General features: G+C 38.4%; 1 protein-coding gene across 1 annotated transcript; it reads right to left on the bottom strand.

Annotated features, from left to right (window-relative positions):
* Window positions 1-7,078: 7,078 nt before the first annotated feature.
* Window positions 7,079-8,508, bottom strand: LOC140177606 (uncharacterized). Its single transcript, XM_072210739.1, has 3 exons — window positions 8,119-8,508; window positions 7,911-7,996; window positions 7,079-7,808 (listed from the first exon to the last, which is right to left on the bottom strand). Exons 1-3 carry the CDS (start codon window positions 8,506-8,508, stop codon window positions 7,079-7,081), a joined length of 1,206 nt encoding a protein of 401 aa, XP_072066840.1.
* Window positions 8,509-21,842: the final 13,334 nt, after the last annotated feature.

The following is a 21,842-nucleotide window of genomic DNA, read 5'->3' on the forward strand; positions in this document are numbered from 1 at the left end:
TTGTTTCTGAAAGATCATCTATCTTTTAAATTAGTTCTCAAAAATTTTTTTTAGTCATATTAGTTCTTAAAAGATAAAATATAAGTCAAATTGGTCTTTCCGTTTGTTAGATGATAACGACTGATGACGTGTCACGTTAAGTGCCATGTAGCATGATGACATGGCATGTTAATGCCACGTGTCACAATATGATTGGTTGATGTGTCAGGTCAGTGACACCTAGCATACCACGTATCACTTGATACGTAAAAAAATTATTTATAATAAAAATAATCCTGAAAGTTTAAACGTAAGTTATTTTCATCCTTAAAATTTTAAAAATTAATCAAATTAGTCTTTATATAATTTTTTTTATTTTTTTTCATAATATTAAATTTAAAGTATTTTTGATAATACTAATTTTAATATTATTCCTTAATAAATAAAATTTTTTTTACATAAAATAATAAAAATAGTTAAATTATTATAAAATTATTATCATTTGTATTTTAAATTTTATATTTTTAAATTATCATTTTTTATAGCAAAATTTTTTTATTTAAACAAATTTATCAAATTATTGTTGATTATATATTTAAAAATATAATATTTTAAATCTTTTAAATTTTTTAAAATTATAATTTTATTATTATTTAATATATATGATAGAACTCAATAATTGAAAAATCGATTTGTGGGGTCACTTATTGAATCTTAATATTTTAATATATTTTTTAAAATAACTACTATATTTATAGAGTGAGATATAAAAGATTAAAATATTTAAAATAACTACTATATTTATTTAGTAAAATCTAAAATATAATTTTAATATTTTGGATTTCACTAAATAAATATAGTAGTTATTTTAAATGTTCTAATCTTTTATATCTCACTAAATAAATATAGTAGTTATTTTAAAATATTAAAAAACTAGAATTTTAATATTTTAAATTTTACTAAATAAATATAGTAGTTATTTGAAATTTTTTAATCTTTTATATCTCATTAAATAAATATAGTAGTTATTTTAAAAAAATTATAAACTTAAAATATTAAATTTTTTAATATATAATTAACAATAATTTGATAAACTCGTTTAAATAAGAAAATGTCACTATAAAAAATTACAATTTGAAAATATAAAATTTAAAATACAAATGATAAAATAATTTTATAATAATTTAATTATTTTTATTATTTTATGTAAAGAAAATTTTATTCATTAAGGTCTAAAAAATAATATTAAAATTAGTACTATTAAAAAATAATTCAAATTTAATATTATGAAGAAAAAATAAAAGAAATTTATATAAGGACTAATTTGATTAATTTTTAAAATTTGAAGGATGAAAATGACTTACGTCTAAACTTTCAGGGACTATTTTGATTATAAATAACTTTTTTACATGTCAAGTGCCACATGGCATGCTAAATATCACTAACCTGACACGTCAACCAATCATCTTGTGACACGTGGTATTAACTTACCACGTCATCATGTCACGTGGCACTTAACGTGACACGTCATCATGCCGTTATCATCTAACAAATGGAAGGACCAATTTGACTTACGATTTATCTTTTAAGGACTAATATGACTAAAAAAATCTATTGAGGACTAATTTGAAGAATGGGTGATTTTTGAAGGACGAAATTGACTATTAACTCAAATTAATTTTATAAATTTGATTTTGATAAAAAGTGAATTGGTGTTAACGTGATTTATATTTGGTAATTTTGTATTAAAATAGATTATAATAGAATGAATGATGTTTGGATTACATTATTTAAAATTATGCTTAGACAAAAATTATTAAAAAAAAGACATAAATTTATATCATTTAAAACTATATTATTTTAACACTCTTTGACAATAACTTTTTTTGAAAAGAATTTAAATTTATATATTGAAATTTAGTACTCTCTTCGTTATATTTTTTAGTACTCTTTTTGTATTTAATTATATTTTTTTAGTGAATTTTATATTATAAAAATTAACCATAATAAATAAAATATATACTAATTTAAGAACACATAGTAAAAAATATACAAAGTCAAATAAACAAATAAGATTCTATAAAAAAATATGTATTAATAAAAATAATTAAAAAAAAATTGTATTAACAATGAGTACTAAAAATTTTATTAAAAAATACAGTAATATACATCAGTGAACGTAAAAAAAATTCTAAACAAAAATATCCATATTATTAACAAAAAAATAAATAAATAATTGATAAAAAAATCAAAATTTAACAAAGAGTACTAACAATAATATTAAAAAAATTATTTGTATAGCATAGCCATGAAAAAATTTTAAGAACTCTTATGATTATTTTTTGATATCACTTATTGTAAATGAGATTAAATAATAAAATTTGTAGAAAAAATAAATTTTTCAATTAATTTTTTAATTTATCAATTGAAAGTAAAAGTTAGAATTTATTACTTATGGTAAATGGGAGTTCAAACTCAGAATCATGTTTGCGTTTAGAGAAAAAATTAGCCAAATAAATAATTATGACATTCAAGAAGATTGAACATAATTTTTGTGCTTTCAACCCTTAATTTTGGGTTAAACTTTTATAAGTATTAAAAAAAAGAGTTATGCTACGTGTACACCAAAATCAGCTACCAAAGTCAGCCACCGCTATAAAATACATGTTAGAATACAAATACACATTGAAATTTGTTCGGTTCTTCGGGTTCCGGACGGGTCGGTGGAGCTCTGGAGATGGAATGGTAGGAACCAGCCTTGGTATGGGTCCAGGAGAAGAGGGTGGAGACTTCACGACCTCTCGAGCTGTTGCGATGTGAAGGAGGGGGCGCCACCTGCAATGACAATCCGACGCTCAACTCAGAAATAGTGCAGATGGTGGTGAGAGAATAATGGAGGTAGTGACATACCGTGGGGAAGGGGTAGGACCCTCCCCATATATACCCTATCAGTGGGGTAGGTCCCATGAGGACAGACCCACCTTCCTGGAAGTTTTCTTGCTCCAGATGTCAGGTAGCTGGCTTCCTGGAGGAGAGGTATTCGAGTTAGGGTCCAGACGTGCGACGCCCAGCAGACCGGCTGCTCGGGTCGGGTAGGACCATACGTCGAGTCGGACTAGGCGGAGTGCCAGCTAGGCTGGGTCGTAACAGTGCCCCCAACACGCCAGCTATGGCCATGGGCATCGTGGTTGGCGTGTTTTGTTCCTCTGTGCGTGTGTTGTCGCCTAGTCGGTCACTCATGATCGGGACGTATCTTCCACGCGCGTGTGGGTTTCTTCGCTGCAGGGGAGCACCGTTTATCGCCTCATTCTTCGCGCTGAGCATTTATTGCTCTTAATGGGCGATTTAAACCCTGCGTGAAATGAGCATTCTACCCCTGTCTTTCACGCTTCTTGGAGTCAGTTTTTCTTTCAGTTTCCATTTGTTTCAGTTTTCATTTTCCCACTATTATCGCGTCTCTCTCATCTTCCTTCCTCCCCTCCAAACTTCCTTACTGTGAATCTCCTACTTCGCTCGAATCTCCTCATAGTTTTCCAGCATCCTTCGATCATTACTGTCATCCTGGTAAGTTCCTTTTTCCTTCTTCTTATTCAGGCTAGTTTAATCTTGATGTTATGCCGCTTGTTCTTCTGTCTTAATTCTGCATGTGCATTGTTCATTTGACTGAATTTCGTGTTTGATGGTGTCAACGTTAGGTAGATATACTAGGGGGCAACCATTCTGGGTTTTTGGTGTTTGGGTTTCGTTAAATCTATAGATTTGGGATTTTAGGCTCGACCGTAGATACTGGGTAGGAAAATTGTAGTTTCTGGTGTTAGTACCGGCTTCCCGACCTCTTAGACTAACTTTGAGTGGTGCCCCCACTGTAGGTATGGCCCAACGTCTTGTCGCAAGGGTTCCCATTGCGCGAGCACCCTACGATCGATATGCCTGGGTGACCTCGGACGTGAAAGAAACCCCCAACCAGATGTCTCTGGAGGAACTTACGGAGTTCTGACAAGCCGAGTATCTCTGTGGGGGGGCCCGAAGAGGCTAACTACGAGGTTTTTGTCCCTTCCAGCCAGAAACGGATATTCCAATTAAACCTACACTCTCCCCGGGTCCCCGATTGGATCTGGATGTACTAGGCGATGTTCACCCACCTGGGGGTTCGCATCCCCTTCTCCCCCATTCAAATGGCGTTGCTTAACCGATGTGATGTGGCGCTATCTCAGTTGCATCCAAACAGTTGGGTTTCTATCCACTGTTTCGAGATAGTTTGTGAGTACTTAGAGCTGCCGGCCTCGTCGAGGTATTTTTATTTCTTTTTACCTTGACGAACCCTTCTAAAGAGGGGAGGGCCAAAAAAGGCTTCATGTCTTTTTGGTCTACCCAGGGTCGGAGGATCTTTGGCCTGTTTGAAGATTCGTACCATAGTTTCAAGGATAGATACTTTAAGGTTCACTCTGCTGAAGGTCGGCATCCCTTTTGGTTGACGTAGGAGGGGGAACGTCGAATCTCGACCTACTAGAGGTTCGGGGCGGGAGCTAATGCCTTTACTAAGGTGACGTACAAAGGGTTGTCTTCCGAGAACAAGAGGGCCGCCGATGTGTTGTTGGCTATTTTCGGGCAGAATCATGTTAATCCCCATCTTCTCATGGGTGATCAGGATATGGCTAGGAGTTATATATGTGAGTAGTCGTTTAGTGGTGCACCCGTGTTTGCTCTTACCCTTGTTTATTCAATCGTTTTAATGGCTAACTAGCTTCCGTGTTTTGTTTCAATATCGACGAATGGCGAGCAAGTTAGGCTTGATGCTTTGTTTAACACATTTTTTGCTAATGGTAGCGATGATGACTCTGCCACCCATAACAACGAGGTGCCTTCCAATGACGCCGCCGAGGCGGAGGCTCAGTCCCAACCTACCCAGGGGAAGGTGATTGGGACCAGTGCTGGTCCGAGTCCCCGATCAGAGGTCGAGGTGGAGGGTGAAGGGCCTGAGGTGGTTGTTGTTGACAACCCAAGAAAAAGGAAACCGTCTTCTAGCCCTGAGGGAGTCCTCACGGTGATGGAGAAGAACTTCGATGCCGGGAACTTCATTGATTCTCAATTGCTTCCCGGCACGGAGAACTTCTTCCATGGTGGGGATTTTGCCTCGCAGGCCAGATGGATGTACCGTACCTTGCTCCGGAGAGCCGCCATAGCGAGAAAAGCAGAATCCGCCTTGGCAGGGGCGCAGTCATTGGAGAACAAGCTTCAATCATCTGTCAAGGCTAATTACAAGTACAAGGTTGAGGTCAAGTTACTTCGAGGGCAGCTAGCTGACGCCGAGGAGAAGATCAAGACCTCCGATGCTGCCGTAGCGCGACTTACCAAGCGGGAGCTTTCCTTGGAGGGTCAGCTCAACGCTACTCAAGGTTGGGTGAAGGAGCTCGAGAAAGAGCGTGATGAGGCCCTTTCGTTGGCAACCGCAGTCAAGACTGAAGCAGTTGATTTGAAGAAGAAGTACAAAGAGAACGTGAAGTAAGGTAAGAATGCCATCCTGGTGACCGAGGAGGCTGTCAAGGCTCATGTGAATCTGCTAGCTCCCGACTTCGACACCTCATCCATTAGCATTTTCAAGACCATCAATGATGGCAAGATTGTCGATATTCCGAAGAAGTGATGTAACCTTGTATTTTTTGAAATTTTGTAACATGTGGGTCTTTGAACACTCGAGTAGTTCTAGCAAACTCGTTTACCGCTTTGTCTGTAGATAACAATTTACTTTTGTTTACCGTTTCATTGGCAATTAATGAAGCCAGGTCGTGGCTTTTTCGTTTGAATGTCTGAAACTTGGCTTTACTTAGCAGCCGTTTGTTGTAGTGTTTGTGACTTTATTGGTTCCCGGGGTGATCAGTCCCGGGATGCCGCGCCGCTATGGAATTGGTTACCTTTACTTGGCAAAATAATTTGAACAATTTCAAACAGTGTATTAAAATTTAAAACGAGAAGTTTGAAATTAGGGGAAGCAATCAGTGTAGCAAATTGTCATTCATATAAACAACCAATAGGGAGTGATCTAAACATAAAGTAATACGGGTCTTACTATACCGGCTAGGCCGGCAAACCGCTTGCTCGCTGGGTATGCACCGGCTACTAGGGATAGAATCTTCTTAGGTTTCTTGCGTTCCAGGTTCTGGGAACTTCCCTGCCATCTAGCCGTTCCAACTTGTAGGCACCGCTGTCGAGTACTTCCTTTACCCTGTATGGACCTTTCCAATTTGCCGCCAATTTTCCTTCTCCTGGTGTCGGAAGTCCGACGTTGTTGCGTCGTAAGACTAGGTCGCTCGGCTCAAAATCTCTTTTGAGGACTTTAGCGTTGTAATGCAGAGCCATCCTCTACTTCAATGCCGTCTCCGACAAGTGGGCCATCTCTCTAGTTTCATCCACCAAGTCCTTTTCTATGGCTTTTTCAACTCCTCCCAAAAGTAGTCGTGGGATCGGTTCTCCTATCTCCAAAGGAATTATCGCGTCCACCCCATAGGTGAGCCAGAAGGCCGTCTCCCCTGTAGATGACTGTTGAGTTGTGCGATAGGACCAGAGGACCAAGGCTAGCTCGTCTGCCCATGCTCTCTTCTTTTGGTCAAGTCGCTTTTTGAGGCCTTGTAGAATGACCTTTTTTGCTACTTCGACTTGGCCATTGGTCTGGGGGTGCTCGACAGACGAGAACTTCTGCTTTATGCCTAAGCCAGCGAGGAATTCTCCGAATTTCTTGTCGGCAAACTGTGACCCATTGTCCAAGACGACGACCTTCGTGATTCCAAATTTGGCTATTACTTGTCTCCACATGAACCTCCGACAATTAGCCGAAGATATGCTGGCTAGGGGCTCGGCCTTTACCCATTTGGTATAATAGTCGATGGCGACAATTAGGTACTTGACCTGTCCAGGTCGAAAGGTCCTAACAGGTTGACTCCCCATGGTGAGAATGGTCGGGAGGCCATCAGCAGGCTTAGTTCAGCTGCCGACGCTTTGTGAAAGTTGATGTTCTGCTGGCATCTTCTGCATCTCTTCACGAACTCTTTGGAATCGGCCATCATTGAGGGCCAGTAGTAACTTGCCCTGACGAGTTTTCATGCTAAGGCCTTCCCTCCGATGTGATGGCTGCAGCACCCCTCATGGACTCGCTTAACACGTAGTCTGTTTGGTCGGGGCGTAGGCACTTCAATAGGGGTTGGTTGAGCCCTTTCTTAAATAGTTGGCCTTGTATTATTGTATACTTGGCCGCTTTTCTTCTTAGTGCCTTTGCTGTCTTTTCGTCATTAGGGAGTTTACCGCTTTCCAGGAAATCAGTGATCGGGCCTATCCACGAGGGGTCTGCTTGGGTTAAATGCAAGGTCACTGTTGGTTCTTTTACCAAACATTGTATGAGAGATCGGTTGTCTGTTCTTTGCTTTTTGCTCGCCAGTTTTGATAGGAGATCAGCTCGTGTGTTCCTCTCCCTCGGAACGTGCTGTACCGTGACGTCGTCAAAATCCTCCTTCAACTTCTTGACCCTCTCCAAGTATTTTTGCAGTAGTGATTCCCTGGCTTGATGCATTCCATTAACCTGCGATGTGATGACTTGAGAGTCACTACATACCTCCAGTCTGGTGGCCCCGACTTCCCTCGCCAATTGCAGGCCTCCAAGAAGGGCCTCGTATTCTGCTTGATTGTTGGACACCGGGAAGTCGAACTTGATCGATTGCTCATATACGACTCCCGTTGGGCTTTCTAGAATAATTCCTGCTTCCCCGAACGTTTGGTTGTAGGCTCCGTCCACGTGGAGCTTCCACCGTGTGTTCGGTGTCTCGGGAGTGCTTCCGTCACTTCGACCAAAAAATCAGCCATTGCTTGAGCCTTGATTGCATGTCTGGGCTCGTACTGCAAGTCATACTGAGATAGTTCGATTGTCCAGGTCATCATCCTACCCGCCAGGTCGAGCTTTTGCAGCACTTGGCGGATCGCTTGGTCCGTTTTGACGATTATCTGGTGTCCTTGGAAGTACTGTCGCAACCTACAGGAGGAGGTCAGGAGCGCGTATGCCAACTTTTCTAACTTGCTGTATCTTAGTTTTGCCTCCTGTAGTGCATTGCTCACGAAGTAGACCAGTTATTGAATCTTCCCTTCTTCTCGTACCAGGACGGTTGCCAAAGCTTCATCAATTACTGCCAAGTACAAAAATAGCGCCTCTCCATTTCTGGGCTTACCGAGGATAGGGGGTGCCGAGATGATGCTCTTGAAGTAATTGAAGGCTTCCTCGCAAGCCGAAGTCCATTCGAACACTATCCCCTTTTTCATGAAGTTGAAGAATGGTAGGGCTTTGGCAGCCAATGCGCCGAGGAAGTGGAATAGCGCAGTGAGCCTTCCTGCCAGTCTCTGCACGTCCTTTACACACCCCAGACTGTTCATCCGCAAGATTACCTCGCATTTCTCTGGGTTAGCTTTCACTCCTCTTTGGGTTATCATGAACCCCAGGAACTTCTCAGCTTCCATGGCGAAAGCGCATTTGAGAGGGTTGAGCCTCATGTTGTGCCGTCGGAGAGATGCGAACACGGTTTCTAAATCGCTGATGAGGTTGATGTACGACCAAGAGCATAGGTTTGGATTTTCACATTAAAAAGAGAATTGATGTTGCAAGTATAGTCCAAACCCAACAATTGATCATCAAATGTTATCACAATTCAAACCAAATATAAATCAAGAGTATTTAGACTCCTGGGTCGTCTTCCCTAGAATGCAATTGGAAGTGCTACGCTTTCGGTTGTGAGGAAAAAGGGTTTTGAATCAAAGAATGAAATATTAAAAGAACTAAGAAATCAAAGAACTAAGGAATGATCAAAATTGGATTTAATACAAGTAAAGAGAAGGTAAGATCAAAACTTGTGAAAAATGCTATAAATGCAATAAAGAGGCTTGACTTGGGAATAAGAGGATCCAAGGAATCCTATCATTGCTATGATCACAACTATGATAATTATGATGAGTCTATCTCGCCTAGTTAATTCCTAACATCGAGGAGTAAGTCAAGCAAGCATAATTGACCTTGATCCATAAGTCCTAACTAACTTACCAAACTAGTTGATAAAAAGCTAGCTTCAATGGAAACAAGAGTCAACTAACTACCCAAGAATTACCACTAAATATTCAATATCATGACTCTAGTATCCTAGGAACTCAATTCCCAAGCCAAGGTGTGAAAATCTACTCAAAACTCAAAGTTGGCATTTTCACAAACACCTTGTGTGCATAAAACCAAAACATAAGAATTTGCAAAGGAAAATAGAAAACGATAACCAACTATTCACAAAACCAAATATAAGCAAGCAATCAAACATAAAGAGAGCGTAAAGTATTAAATTCATCAATGAAAACTTCAAGAAACTCAAAATTGCAAATATGAACAAAGTAACTTGAACCAAAAGGAAATGAAAGTAAAAGTGCTATAATTAAAGAGAAAATTGAGAGTACTTACAATTGAATAAGCAAAAATCCAAAATTAAAGCTTGCTATAAAATGCTACAATGGGATTGATAAACCTAAGAAAGCAATACTACACTAATCCTACTCATATTGAAGCTTCCTAACTAAGAAAAACTAAAACTAAACCTAATAATAATGCATGCCTTCATATGTGTTGAATTCCCTTCATATAGCATCCAAATCCAGCCTTCAAGCCTTTCAAAATGGGCCAAAAGCCTTCAGAAATCGCACAGCACGTGTTTTATTAATGAAATCACGTGCAGGGTTCTATGCGTATGCACAGGTACTTGTGCACACGTACACATGCAAATTCCTTCTTGTGCGTACACACGGGTACTTGTGCGCACGCACACTTCGCTGTGTGTGCTTTTCCTTTTTTTCTTCATGTGCTCTCCCTTCTACATGCCTTCTTCCACTTTTGCTTAGCCAATCTTGCCAAAATGACCTGAAATCACTCACAAAACATATCACGGTATCGAATGGCATAAAAGTAGAATTAAATTACTCAATTTAAGCACAAAAGTACATGTTTTCACATTTAGGTCCAAATTAGGGAGATAACACAAAAGTATGCTATTTTAGTGCTTAAGTGTGAGTTTATGTGATGAAATCCATCCAAATTGAGCTGAAATATATCGGAAAATATGGACTCATCAATTCCCCCACACTTAAACAATAGCATGTTCTCATGCTAAACCAACAAGGAAAATACTCAATGGGGTAATCAACTTATTAAATGCAACTATCTATATGCATGCAAGTATGTATATACTATCTATACTTATGTATCTATCTATAGTATCCTATTGATTTGGTGAAAACAAAAAATCAAATTTCCAAACACGTATATAGACATATAGGGTCAAGCAAAGAATTAATCAAGGCAATAAAAAATCTAAAGAATTGATTCAAGTTTCAAAATGAAGCAACTTGCAAGAATACATAATAAGTGAGGTGGAAGCATAGAATTGAGTAATTGAACCCTCACTATGTGTGTATACACTCTAATCACTCGGTGTCTAAGGGTCAAATCACTCAAGTCTCTCCTAATCATGCTTTCAAGGAATTACTTTTCATCTAACAATCAACAACCATGGATGCATGAATGCAATTATCATAACAAAAAATATGCAACCTAACCTTCCTATTTTCACTTTCTACACATATTCATGTATGCTCTTTCCTTTACATCACATATGCATTCCTTATTCATTTCTTTTCTTTGGAGTAACTTTTGTCCCCTTTTGGATTTTTTTTTGAAGTAAAGATAAATGCATATGGTTTAATAGTTCATACATGAATGCACCCATTTTCTAAAATTTTTCATTCAATGCATTACCCAAGACAAACATTTTTCAATCACTACCAATGTTTCTCAAAATTTTTCCCACACTTAAATGATACACACTCCTCAACCTATGCTATCTTGGAGACGGACTACCAACTCAAGATCTTTCTTGGGTTGGTGAGTGGTGGAGAAAGGAGTGTTGGTAGCCAAAGAACTCCAAGGATCATCAAGAAGATTAATTCAAAAATTGGAGTTCAAGCATGGTGTAGAGCACAATCGGGTGATTTCCGGAGATTGTTGGGTTATTACAAGGGTCAACTAGGAGCTTTTCCATCCGGCTTGGAGTATAAAGATCAACAAGAAGGTGAGCGGATGCTGGAAATATAGGATCCCGGAGGAGCCTCAAAGACCAAGCATGGATGGAGGTTCAAGGAGGAGTGGAAACACAAACCACCCTAACAAGAGTCTCCACAAAAAGTCCAACTTAGGACGATAAACCAAAGTGCTAGGTGGGAGACACCCCACCATGGTAATATCTTTCTTACCCTTTCGCTTTGCTTATAGTCCTAGTTTTTTACATGTTTGCTTCTCTTAGTTAGCTTAGAATTAGTTTAATTTCGAGTTTAGATATGTTAATTTGCATATGGATCATGATTTTGTGATGTTTTGAATGTTTGGGGTTGAGATGTTAATTGAACTAAGGCCTAATGCCTTAGGAATGAAAGAAATTTTTTTTGTAAAACAGGGCATCTGTGCGTACGCACGATTTTGTGCGTGCGCACGAAACTATGAGTTTTGCGACCTGTGCGGGCGCACAACCCTGTGCGCCCACACACTCTCTTGAATGCCCTCTGGTTGCAGTGCCAGCACAGCCTATGCGTGGGCGCTGCCCTGTTTTCCTCGATCTGTGCGTACGCACTGCTTTGTGCGTACGCACACGTCTTCCTTTTCGCGCCATCTGTGCGGCCGCATAGACGTGTGCGTCTGCACGCGAGCTTGCAGCTCCTCTGGTGGGAGCGTTAGCACAGACTGTGTGCCTCCACCCCCCTCTTTTCGCTCTGTGCGTGCGCACGGACCTGTGTGCACACGCACACATGATCCATCCATTACAAAAAAAAATCTCTTCTGTGCACAAGCACAGGCTTATGTGTGCGCACACTTCTTACACCCCCTTCTGTCTAGAGCGTTCGCACGACTTATGTGGACGCACCCCTCCCCTTTTCACCTAGTGTGCGTACGCACACATGTCTGTCCGTACGCACAAGTGCTGTTTTGGGGAAAATTTTTATTTCTTTTCCATTTAAGCCCTAACGCACTTCCGCCCCCTCCACCCCTCTCTTTTCTTGCTTCTTCCATGTTTTTCCTCTTGTTTTATTTAATCTTCATTGCATTTTATTTTTATTTTAGTTATTATATTCGTTTTACTTTAGTTGTTTCTATTTAAATAAGTTGCAAGTGTTTGTTTATTAGTGATAGGGTTGCCTCTTGATACAATGCACTTATACTTTGCTTTAATATGCAACTACCTAGTGGATTTGAATACTCATGTTTTGATTGTACCACTAGAGAAAATTGCATAAGTGTATTAGATTAAGTTATTTGAGTTGAAATTACTTATTCATCATGATTTTCATATTAAAAATCATCACATGTCTAGTACTTGTTCCTTGTTAATGCTCTGCATTTGTTTGAGTGACCTAAATTGATTCATATCAAGCTTATCACTTTTTGTAACAAGTACCCTTCCATATGACTTTTTCATTATGCTTCGTGATGAGTAGGGAGTTTTTGTTCATTATTGAATTGGTTGTTGTTTATTGTGCTATTTTATATTAATCTTGCGCTTTAACTTGCACAATTACAATAGCCAATATCTTAATCACTCAATTTACTTTCATAGTCACCTTAGGTTGCTTGTGCCTTAAGTTTTGCTCATTCTCCACTTGCAACCTAGGTTACCTAATTGAGGGACATATGCTAATTCTTTTGATTGTGTGATCCCCATTTACCCGGCCAATGTGTGTTATTCTAAACTGTGCACACTTAGAACACACACATTGTAATACCACACATCTCACTTTTCCTCAATTGTGTTTATTTGTTTACTTAGCAACCGGAACCTCGGAGCCTACCAGCTGAAGGTGGAGCTTTATAGCTCCTTACCACCGGATTTTGTTCGTGCACGGAGGACCGTGCAACACTTAAGTGTGGGGGATGATTCGTTATTTTGGAGCGTAAAATTTCTCTTTTGAACACTTCGCACTTTATTTTTGTTTCTTTTTATTATGTTTCTTGTAGATACTTAGAGTGCTTTTAACTGTTGCGTTGCATTTTTCTTTTGGTATATATATATATATATATTTATATATTAGTTTAATTCTAGTTATTGCATTTGGTACTTTGTATCTTTTGCATAGTATATATTTTATAGATAGAAGTCACGATTGGATAATTTGAATAGCATAGCAGCTAGTCCAATTTTGTCCTAATTGTTCATGTTAATTTTTGTAATGTTGAAAATTAGGAATAGAACTAGGAAATTTGAGAAAAATTGCATCCATCACAACATACATACATAGAGGAAATAAGTTTGGTGAAACAAGAAGAAATTTTCATGAAACCCTTCTTAGGGCGTGCCATTGATTGAATTGAAAAATTATTTTTCAACTTGCGTGAAGCATCCTTTTTCATAGAACATAGAAAAGAGCTAGAACAACATACCTTGGGAGATTTGAGCTCTAATAGATGGTTGCACATTTCAAACCATAAAGTTTGTTCTTGTACGATTACACTCCTTTTTTATTGTGATCATTGATTTGCATGAATCTATATGTCCTATATTTGTTGTTTGATTGCATTTAGCATGATTGAGGCCATTCTTATTATTGAACTCACTAACCTATATGGCCAACCCTTGCATTCACCTTTGTAACCCCTTTTTGAGCCTTTAAATTTTCTTTTGTTCTAATGCTAAGCACATTATTCTCCCTAAAAAGAAAAACCATTGATGCCCTGGATTACTCTTTGATTAGCTTGGGTGGAGTAGTGTCTATACTCTAAGTGTGGAAAAAAATTGTTGGAAAACATTGGTGATAAGCTTATTTGGGATATTCATTGAGAAAACTTGGATAATAGAGTAATACTCATGCATTCATTGTTCAAGACATATGCATCTTAACTTGATGACACAAAACAAGGAATTGTTCTTTAAAAAAAAAGATATCAATCAAATCAAATCTTGTGAATAGTAGCATATGAAATAAAAAGCTGAATAAAGGATGCATATGTGTGTGTTTTTGAAAGAAATGCATGAGTAGATGTGAGATAGGAGACAAATGGATAGCTAGGTTGTTTTGTTATGTGTACATAGGATGATATAGGATTAGGTGGACACTTGAGCTAATCAAAGATGTAATTCACTAAGTCTACTTGACCATATTGACCTTACCTGGACCCTAGCCCCATTACAACCCTCAAAAGACCTCATGATATTTGCTTTTCATGCATCAAATATTAGTTGATTGTTAGATGACTTGCAAATCTTTGAAAAATATAATTAAAGTAGAATTGAGTGATTAAACCCTAACACTAAGTGATTAGAGTGTAAACACATCCAGTGAGGGGTTTGATCGCTAAATTCTATGTTCTTATTCCTTATATCGTATCTTCTTGCAAGTTGTTTGGTTGTTGGTTTGAAAATCTCAATTCAAGTCTTTAGATTTTGGTTATATTGTTATATTTCCTTACCTTGCCCTAAGGTCTTATCTTGGATTGATTGGAATTCTCTTGTTTGTTTACACCAAATCAATAGGACATTATAGATAGATATATATAGATAGTATATAGCATAGATACATGCATATAGATAGTGCATTCAATAAGTTATTTTCCTTTTATCCTTCTCCTTTGTATGTGATTAGCATAAGGACATGCTATTGTTTAAGTGTGGGAGAATTGATGAGTCCATATTTATTGGTATATTTTGACTCAAATTGGATGGATTCTAGCACATGAACTCACACTTAAGCACCAAAATATCATACTTTTGTGTTTTCTCTCTAGATTGTACCTAAATGTGAAAACATGCTCTTTTGTGCTTATTTCAACTAATTTTATTCCAATTACCTTCCATTCGATACCTTGATGTTATTTGTGAGTGATTTCAGATGAATAAGGTAGGAATGGCTTGGTGGGAATGGAAGAGGAGCATGCAATTGGGAGAAAGCATGAAGAAAACAAGGAGGAAGAGCATAGCCATGCGTGCGGGCGCACGAGGATGCGTGTGTATGCACGAAAAGGAAATCAACATGCGTGCGTGCGCACAACCACCTGTGCGTATACACAAGAATCCAAGCAGAGCGAAACCAGAGCATCGCGAAGTGTGTGTGCGCATAACCCTCTGTGCGTACGCACAAGTGAAAATTCAGCGAAGTGTGCGGACGCACACATCTATGCGTCCGCACAAGTCCCAGCATGTGCCTTCATTAAAAATGCATGTGCACTAGCGTTTTGAGGCTCTTTTGACTCATTTTTGAAGGCTTGGATGCTGAAATCAAAGGCTATATGAAGGGAGCAACACCACCTATCAAGGCATTAGGTAGAATTAGATAGAAAACACATAGTAGGAGTATGAGTAGTGTAGATTAGGTAATTCTCTCTTAGGGTTTTAATTATAGTTTGTAGCATTTTATACTTCAATTTTGGCTTTGGATTTTGCAATTTCATTATAAGTATTTCTTTAATTCCTCTTTTATTACACTACTTGTTCTACACTTTCTTGCATTCTTATTTCCTTTGTCAATATACACATAGTTTTGTAATTTTGAATTTCTAGTTGTTGAATTTAATGTTTGATGCTTATTTTATGTTTGTTGAGTTGCTTGTTATCATTTATGGTTTATAGCTTTTACTATTTTCCCAATTTTACCATGTTTTATGTTTATGCCCTCTATGTGTTTGATGAAATGCCAATCTTAGTTATGGGGTAGATTTTCACCCCTTGGCTTGGAAAAATGAGTTTATGGATTACTAGAGCCATAATGTCCAACATTTAGTGGTAATTCTTAGGGAGTTAGTTGATTCTTGTTTCCATTAAAGCTAGCCTTTTATCAACTAGTTTGGTAAGTTAGTTAGAACTTATGGATTAAGGTCAATTATGCTTGCTTGACTTACTCGTCGATGTTAGGCGTTAATTAAGCGAGATTAACTCATGATAATTATCATAGTTGTGGTTATAGCAAGGAAGGGATTCCATAATTCATCCCAAGTCAAGGTTTCATTTATGTTTTGAACCACTCTTTAATCACTTTATAGTTTTACTTGTTTATATTGCATACATAGTTCTTTTATTCCTTTATTAGTTTATTGTAATTTTGTCTTGTTCTTTTATCTCTTTATTTGTTGCTTCTTCATTGAAAACCCCTAGCTTTCCACAACCAAAATTGTATGCACTTGTTGTCACTAGTTCCTAGGGAGAACGACCTGGGAGTCTTAATACTATCGGTTAATTTGGTTTGAATAGTGACATTATCTTGAATTGAATTTTGATTGAGAGGATCCATTGCCGGTTTGGACTATACTCACAACGGAATCACTTTATCTAGTTTTCCGAATTGGCATAATTCTCTTCTATCAAAATTTTGGCGCTGTTGCCGGGGAACTAGCGTCATCAGTGTTATAGTTTTGGTTGTTGTAAATATGTGAATAGTGTGAATAGATATTTTTGGTTTCTTGTTTGCTTTTGTTGGTAATTAGGATTTTTTTTATTTTGTTAATTGATGTCTTTAGTTGTTATTTTCAATTTTCTCTATGAGTTATCACCCTCTTGGTTTGGAGTTTGGTTGTGCTTATTTTGTAGGGCTTGATAACCTCAATTTTGGATTGCATCATGGGATTGGAGCATCAATTTTGGAAGGAGCCACCTCCTCTATATTACAATAAGCCATACCCTTCCCAATATGCATACCCAAACCAAGGATATGGTGGATTTCACTTTGATTATACACCTCCACCACCATATGCCTATGACCCATACTCCCAACATAACCCTCAATCACCATATTTTCAAATACCACACCACCACCACCGTACACCTCCTTCTACACCACTTCAAGATACCCACCAACATGAATCACCTCCTATATATATAACCTTCCTCCCAAACAATGAAACCCCTTTTTCACCCCAATGTGAAGCTTTTCTGCCCTTGGCCCAAGACCACCAAGACCTTCAAGCCTTTCTCCAAGAGCAAGAAGGATTCTGAAGCACACAAGGGCAATTCATGGCTATCATAGCCGAGGTGGTGAAACATATAGTCCTCTCATACTCATCTGATCAAGATATTCCTCTTGAGAAATGTGAAGGGTCAACTAAGCCTTGTAGTGAAGAGGAGAGCATGGAGCCACAAGGGAAAGAAGGAGGGTTGGAGCTTAAAGTGCAACAAGAGGGAGAAAGTGAAGTATGTGAACCGGAAGAGAGAAAGGGAGAATTAAGAGTGATTGATCAAGATGAGGATTCCATCATTGATGATTTTTTGTTCTCCTTGATCAATCCCCTTAAGGATCCTAATGAACCTCTTCCCCTTGAGCTTGAGAAAGACATGAAGGTAGACTTCTCACGACCTCCTTGTTATGATGAGAGTGATAGGGAAGAGGAGGAAGAAGTTGGTGAGAAAGGAGTTGACAACCAAAAGCATATTGAGTGGGTGGTAATTTCACCTATGAGCTTCATTGGCCCCCATCAATATGCTATCTTGGAGACGAACTACCAACTCAAGGTCTTTCTTGGGTTGGTGAGTGGTGGAGAAAGGAGTGTTGGTAGCCAAAGAACTCCAAGGATCATCAAGAAGGTTAATTCAAAAATTAGAGTTCAAGCATGGTGTAGAGCACAATCGGGTGATTTTCGGAGAATGTTGGGTTGTTACAAGGGTCAACTAGGAGCTTTTCCATCCGGCTTGGAGCATAAAGATCAACAAGAAAGTGAGCAGATGCCTGGAATATGGGATCCCGGAGGAGCCTCAAAGACCAAGCATGGATGGAGGTTCAAGGAGGAGTGGAAACAAAAACCACCCTAACAAGAGTCTCCACAAAAAGTCCAACTTAGGACTGTAAACCAAAGTACTAGGTGGGAGACATCCCACCATGGTAATATCTTTCTTACCCTTTTTCTTTGCTTATAGTCCTGGTTTCTTGCATGTTTGCTTCTCTTAGTTAGCTTAGGATTAGTTTAATTTCGAGTTTAGATATGTTAATTTGCATATGGATCATGATTTTGTGATGTTTTGAATTGGGGTTGAGATGTTGATTGAACTAAGGCCTAGTGCCTTAGGAATGAAAGAAAATTTTTTTGTAAAACAGGACATCTGTGCGTATGCACGATTCTGTGCATGCACACACAACTATGAGTTTCGCGACCTGTGTGAGCGCACAACCTTGTGCGCCCGCACACTCTCTTGAATGCCCTCTGGTTGCAGCGCCAGCACAGCCTGTGCATGGGCGTTGCCCTGTTTTCCTTGATCTATGCGTGCGCATTGCTTTGTGCATATGCACATGTCTTCCTTTTCGCGCCAACTGTGCGGCCGCACAGACGTGTGCGTCCGCATGCGAGCTTGCAGCTCCTCTGGTGGTAGCGTTAGCACAGACTGTGCGCCTGCACCCCCCTTTTCACTCTTTGCGTGCGCACGGACACATGATCCATCCGTTACAAAAAAATCTCTTCTGTGCGCACGCACAGGCTTATGCGTGCGCACACTTCTTACACCCCCTTCTGTCCAGAGCGTTCGCACGACTTGTGCGGAGACACCCCTCCCCTTTTCACCTAGTGTGCGTATACACACATTTCTGTTCGTATGCACAAGTGCTATTTTGGAAAAAAATTTTATTTCTTTTCCATTTAAGCCCTAACGCACTTCCCCCCCTCCACCCCTCTCTTTTCTTGCTTCTTCCATGTTTTTCCTCTTATTTTATTTAATCTTCATTGAATTTCATTTTTATTTTAGTTATTATATTAGTTTTACTTTAGTTGTTTCTATTTAAATAAGTTGCAAGTGTTTGTGATAGGGTTGCCTCTTGATACAATGCACTTATACTTTGCTTTAATATGCAACTACCTAGTGGATTTGAATACTCATATTTTGATTGTACCACTAGGGCAAATTATATAAGTGCATTGGATTAAGTGATTTGAGTTGAAATTACTTGTTCATCATGATTTTCATATTAAAAATCATCACAAGTTTAGTACTTGTTCCTTGTTAATGCTCTGCATTTGTTTGAGTGACCTAAATTGATTCATATCAAGCTTATCACTTTTTGTAACAAGTACCCTTCCAGATGACTTTTTCATTATGCTTCGTGATGAGTAGGGAGTTTTCGTTCATTATTGAATTGGTTGTTGTTTATTGTGCTATTTTATATTAATCTTGCGCTTTAACTTGCACAATTACAATAGCCAATATCTTAATCACTCAATTCACTTTCATAGTCACCTTAGGTTGCTTGTGCCTTAAGTTTTGCTCATTCTCCACTTGCAACCTAGGTTACCTAATTGAAGGACATATGCTAATTCTTTTGATTGTGTGATCCCCATTTACCCTGCCAATGTGTGTTATTCTAAACCGTGCACACTTAGAACACACACATTGTCATACCACACATCTCACTTTTCCTCAATTGTGTTTATTTGTTTACTCAGCAACCGGAACCACGGAGCCCACCAGTTGAAGGTGGAGCTTCATAGCTCCTCACCACTGAATTTTGTTCGTGCACGGAGGACCGTGCAACGCTTAAGTGTGGGGATGATTCGTTATTTTGGAGCATAAAATTTCTCTTTTGAACACTTCGCACTTTATTTTTGTTTCTTTTTATTATGTTTCTTGTAGATACTTAGAGTGCTTTTAACTGTTGCATTGCATTTTTCTTTTGGTATATATATATATATATATATATATATATATATATATATATATCTGGTGCACGAAATCGTGATCGTTCATTCCTTGGTAACGGTGCTAAAAACTTAATACGCACGTTCATAATTTTATTTCTTTTTTACAATTTCGATACAACTAACCAGCAAGTACTCTGGGTCGTCCAAGTAATAAACCTTACGTGAGTAAGGGTCGATCCCACGGAGATTGTCGGCTTGAAGCAAGCTATGGTCACCTTATAAATCTCAGTCAGGCGGATTCAAAAGGTTATAGAGTTTTAATAATTAAAAGATAAATAAAACATAAACTAGGATAGAGATACTTATGTAATTCATTGGTGAGAATTTCAGATAAGCGTATAGAAATGCTTTCGTTCCTCTGAACCTCTGCTTTCCTGCTATCTTCATCCAATCATTCCTACTCCTTTCCATGGCAAGCTTTATGTAGGGCATCACCGTTGTCAATGGCTACGTCCCATCCTCTCTGTGAAAATGGTCCAATGCGCTGTCACTGCATGGCTAATCATCTGTCGGTTCTCGATCATACTGGAATAGGATTTACTATCCTTTTGTGTCTGTCACTACGCCCAGCACTCGCGAGTTTGAAGATCGTCACAGCCATCCCTTCCCAGATCCTACTCGGAATACCACAGACAAGGTTTAGACTTTCCGAATCTCAAGAATGGCCATCCATGGGTTCTAACTTATACCACGAAGATTCTAATATCTCGGACTCGGTCCTCTGTATTAGATATCTAAGAGATACTCATTCTAGCTTGTTTGCATGTAGAACGGAAGTGTTTGTCAGGCACGCGTTCATAGGTGAGAATGATGATGAGCGTCACATAATCATCACATTCATCATGTTCTTGGGTGCGAATGGATATCTTAGAGAAGGAATAAGCTTGAATTGAATAGAAAAACAGTAGTACTTTGTATTAATTCATGAGGAACAGCAGAGCTCCACACCTTAATCTATGGAGTGTAGAAACTCTACCGTTGAAAATACATAAGTGATAAGGTCCAGGTATGGCCGAATGGCCAGCCCCCAAAACGTGATCAAAGGATCAAAAGATAATCCAAAGATGTAAATACAATAGTAAAAAGTCCTATTTATGCTAAACTAGTTACTAGGGTTTACAGAAATGAGTAAATGATGCAGAAATATACTTCCGGGGCCCACTTGGTGTGTGCTTGGGCTGAGCATTGAGCTTTACACGTGTAGAAGCTTCTCTTGGAGTTAAACGCCAGTTTGTAACCTGTTTCTGGCGTTGAACGCCAGTTTGCATCATCTAAACTCGGGCAAAGTATGGACGATTATATATCTAGAAAGCCCTGGATGTCTACTTTCTAACTCAATTGAGAGCGCGCCATTTGGAGTTCTGTAGCTCCAGAAAATTCACTTTGAGTGCAGGGAGGTCAGAATCTAACAGCATCTGCAGTCCTTCTTCAACCTCTGAATCTGATTTTTGCTCAAGTCCCTCAATTTCAGCCAGAAAATACCTGAAATCACAGAAAAACACACAAAATCATAGTAAAGTCCAGAAATGTGGTTTTTATTTAAAAACTAATAAAAATATACTAAAAACTAACTAAATTATACTGTAAACTATGTAAAAATAATGCCAAAAAGCGTATAAATTATCCGCTCATCACAACACCAAACTTAAATTGTTGCTTGTTCCCAAGCAACTAAAAATCAATAGGATAAAAAGAAGAGAATGTACTATAAATTCCAAAATATCAATAAAACTTAGTTCCAATCAGATGAGCGGGACTTGTAGCTTTTTGTCTCTTGAATAGTTTTGGCATCTCACTTTATCCATTGAAGTTCAGAATGATTGGCATCTATAGGAACTCAGAGTTTAGATAGTGTTATTGATTCTCCTAGTTTAGTATGTTGATTCTTGAACACAGCTACTTTATGAGTCTTGGCCGTGGCCCTAAGCACTTTGTTTTCCAGTATTACCACCGGATACATAAATGCCACAGACATATAACTGGGTGAACCTTTTCAGATTGTGACTCAGCTTTGCTAAAGTCCCCAATTAGAGGTGTCCAGGGTTCTTAAGCACACTCTTTTTTTGCTTTGGACCTTGACTTTAACCGCTCAGTCTCAAGTTTTCACTTGACACCTTCACGCCACAAGCACATGGTTAGGGACAGC

The sequence above is a fragment of the Arachis hypogaea genome, chromosome 13 (genome assembly GCF_003086295.3).
Source record: "Arachis hypogaea cultivar Tifrunner chromosome 13, arahy.Tifrunner.gnm2.J5K5, whole genome shotgun sequence".
Taxonomy (NCBI): domain Eukaryota; kingdom Viridiplantae; phylum Streptophyta; class Magnoliopsida; order Fabales; family Fabaceae; genus Arachis; species Arachis hypogaea.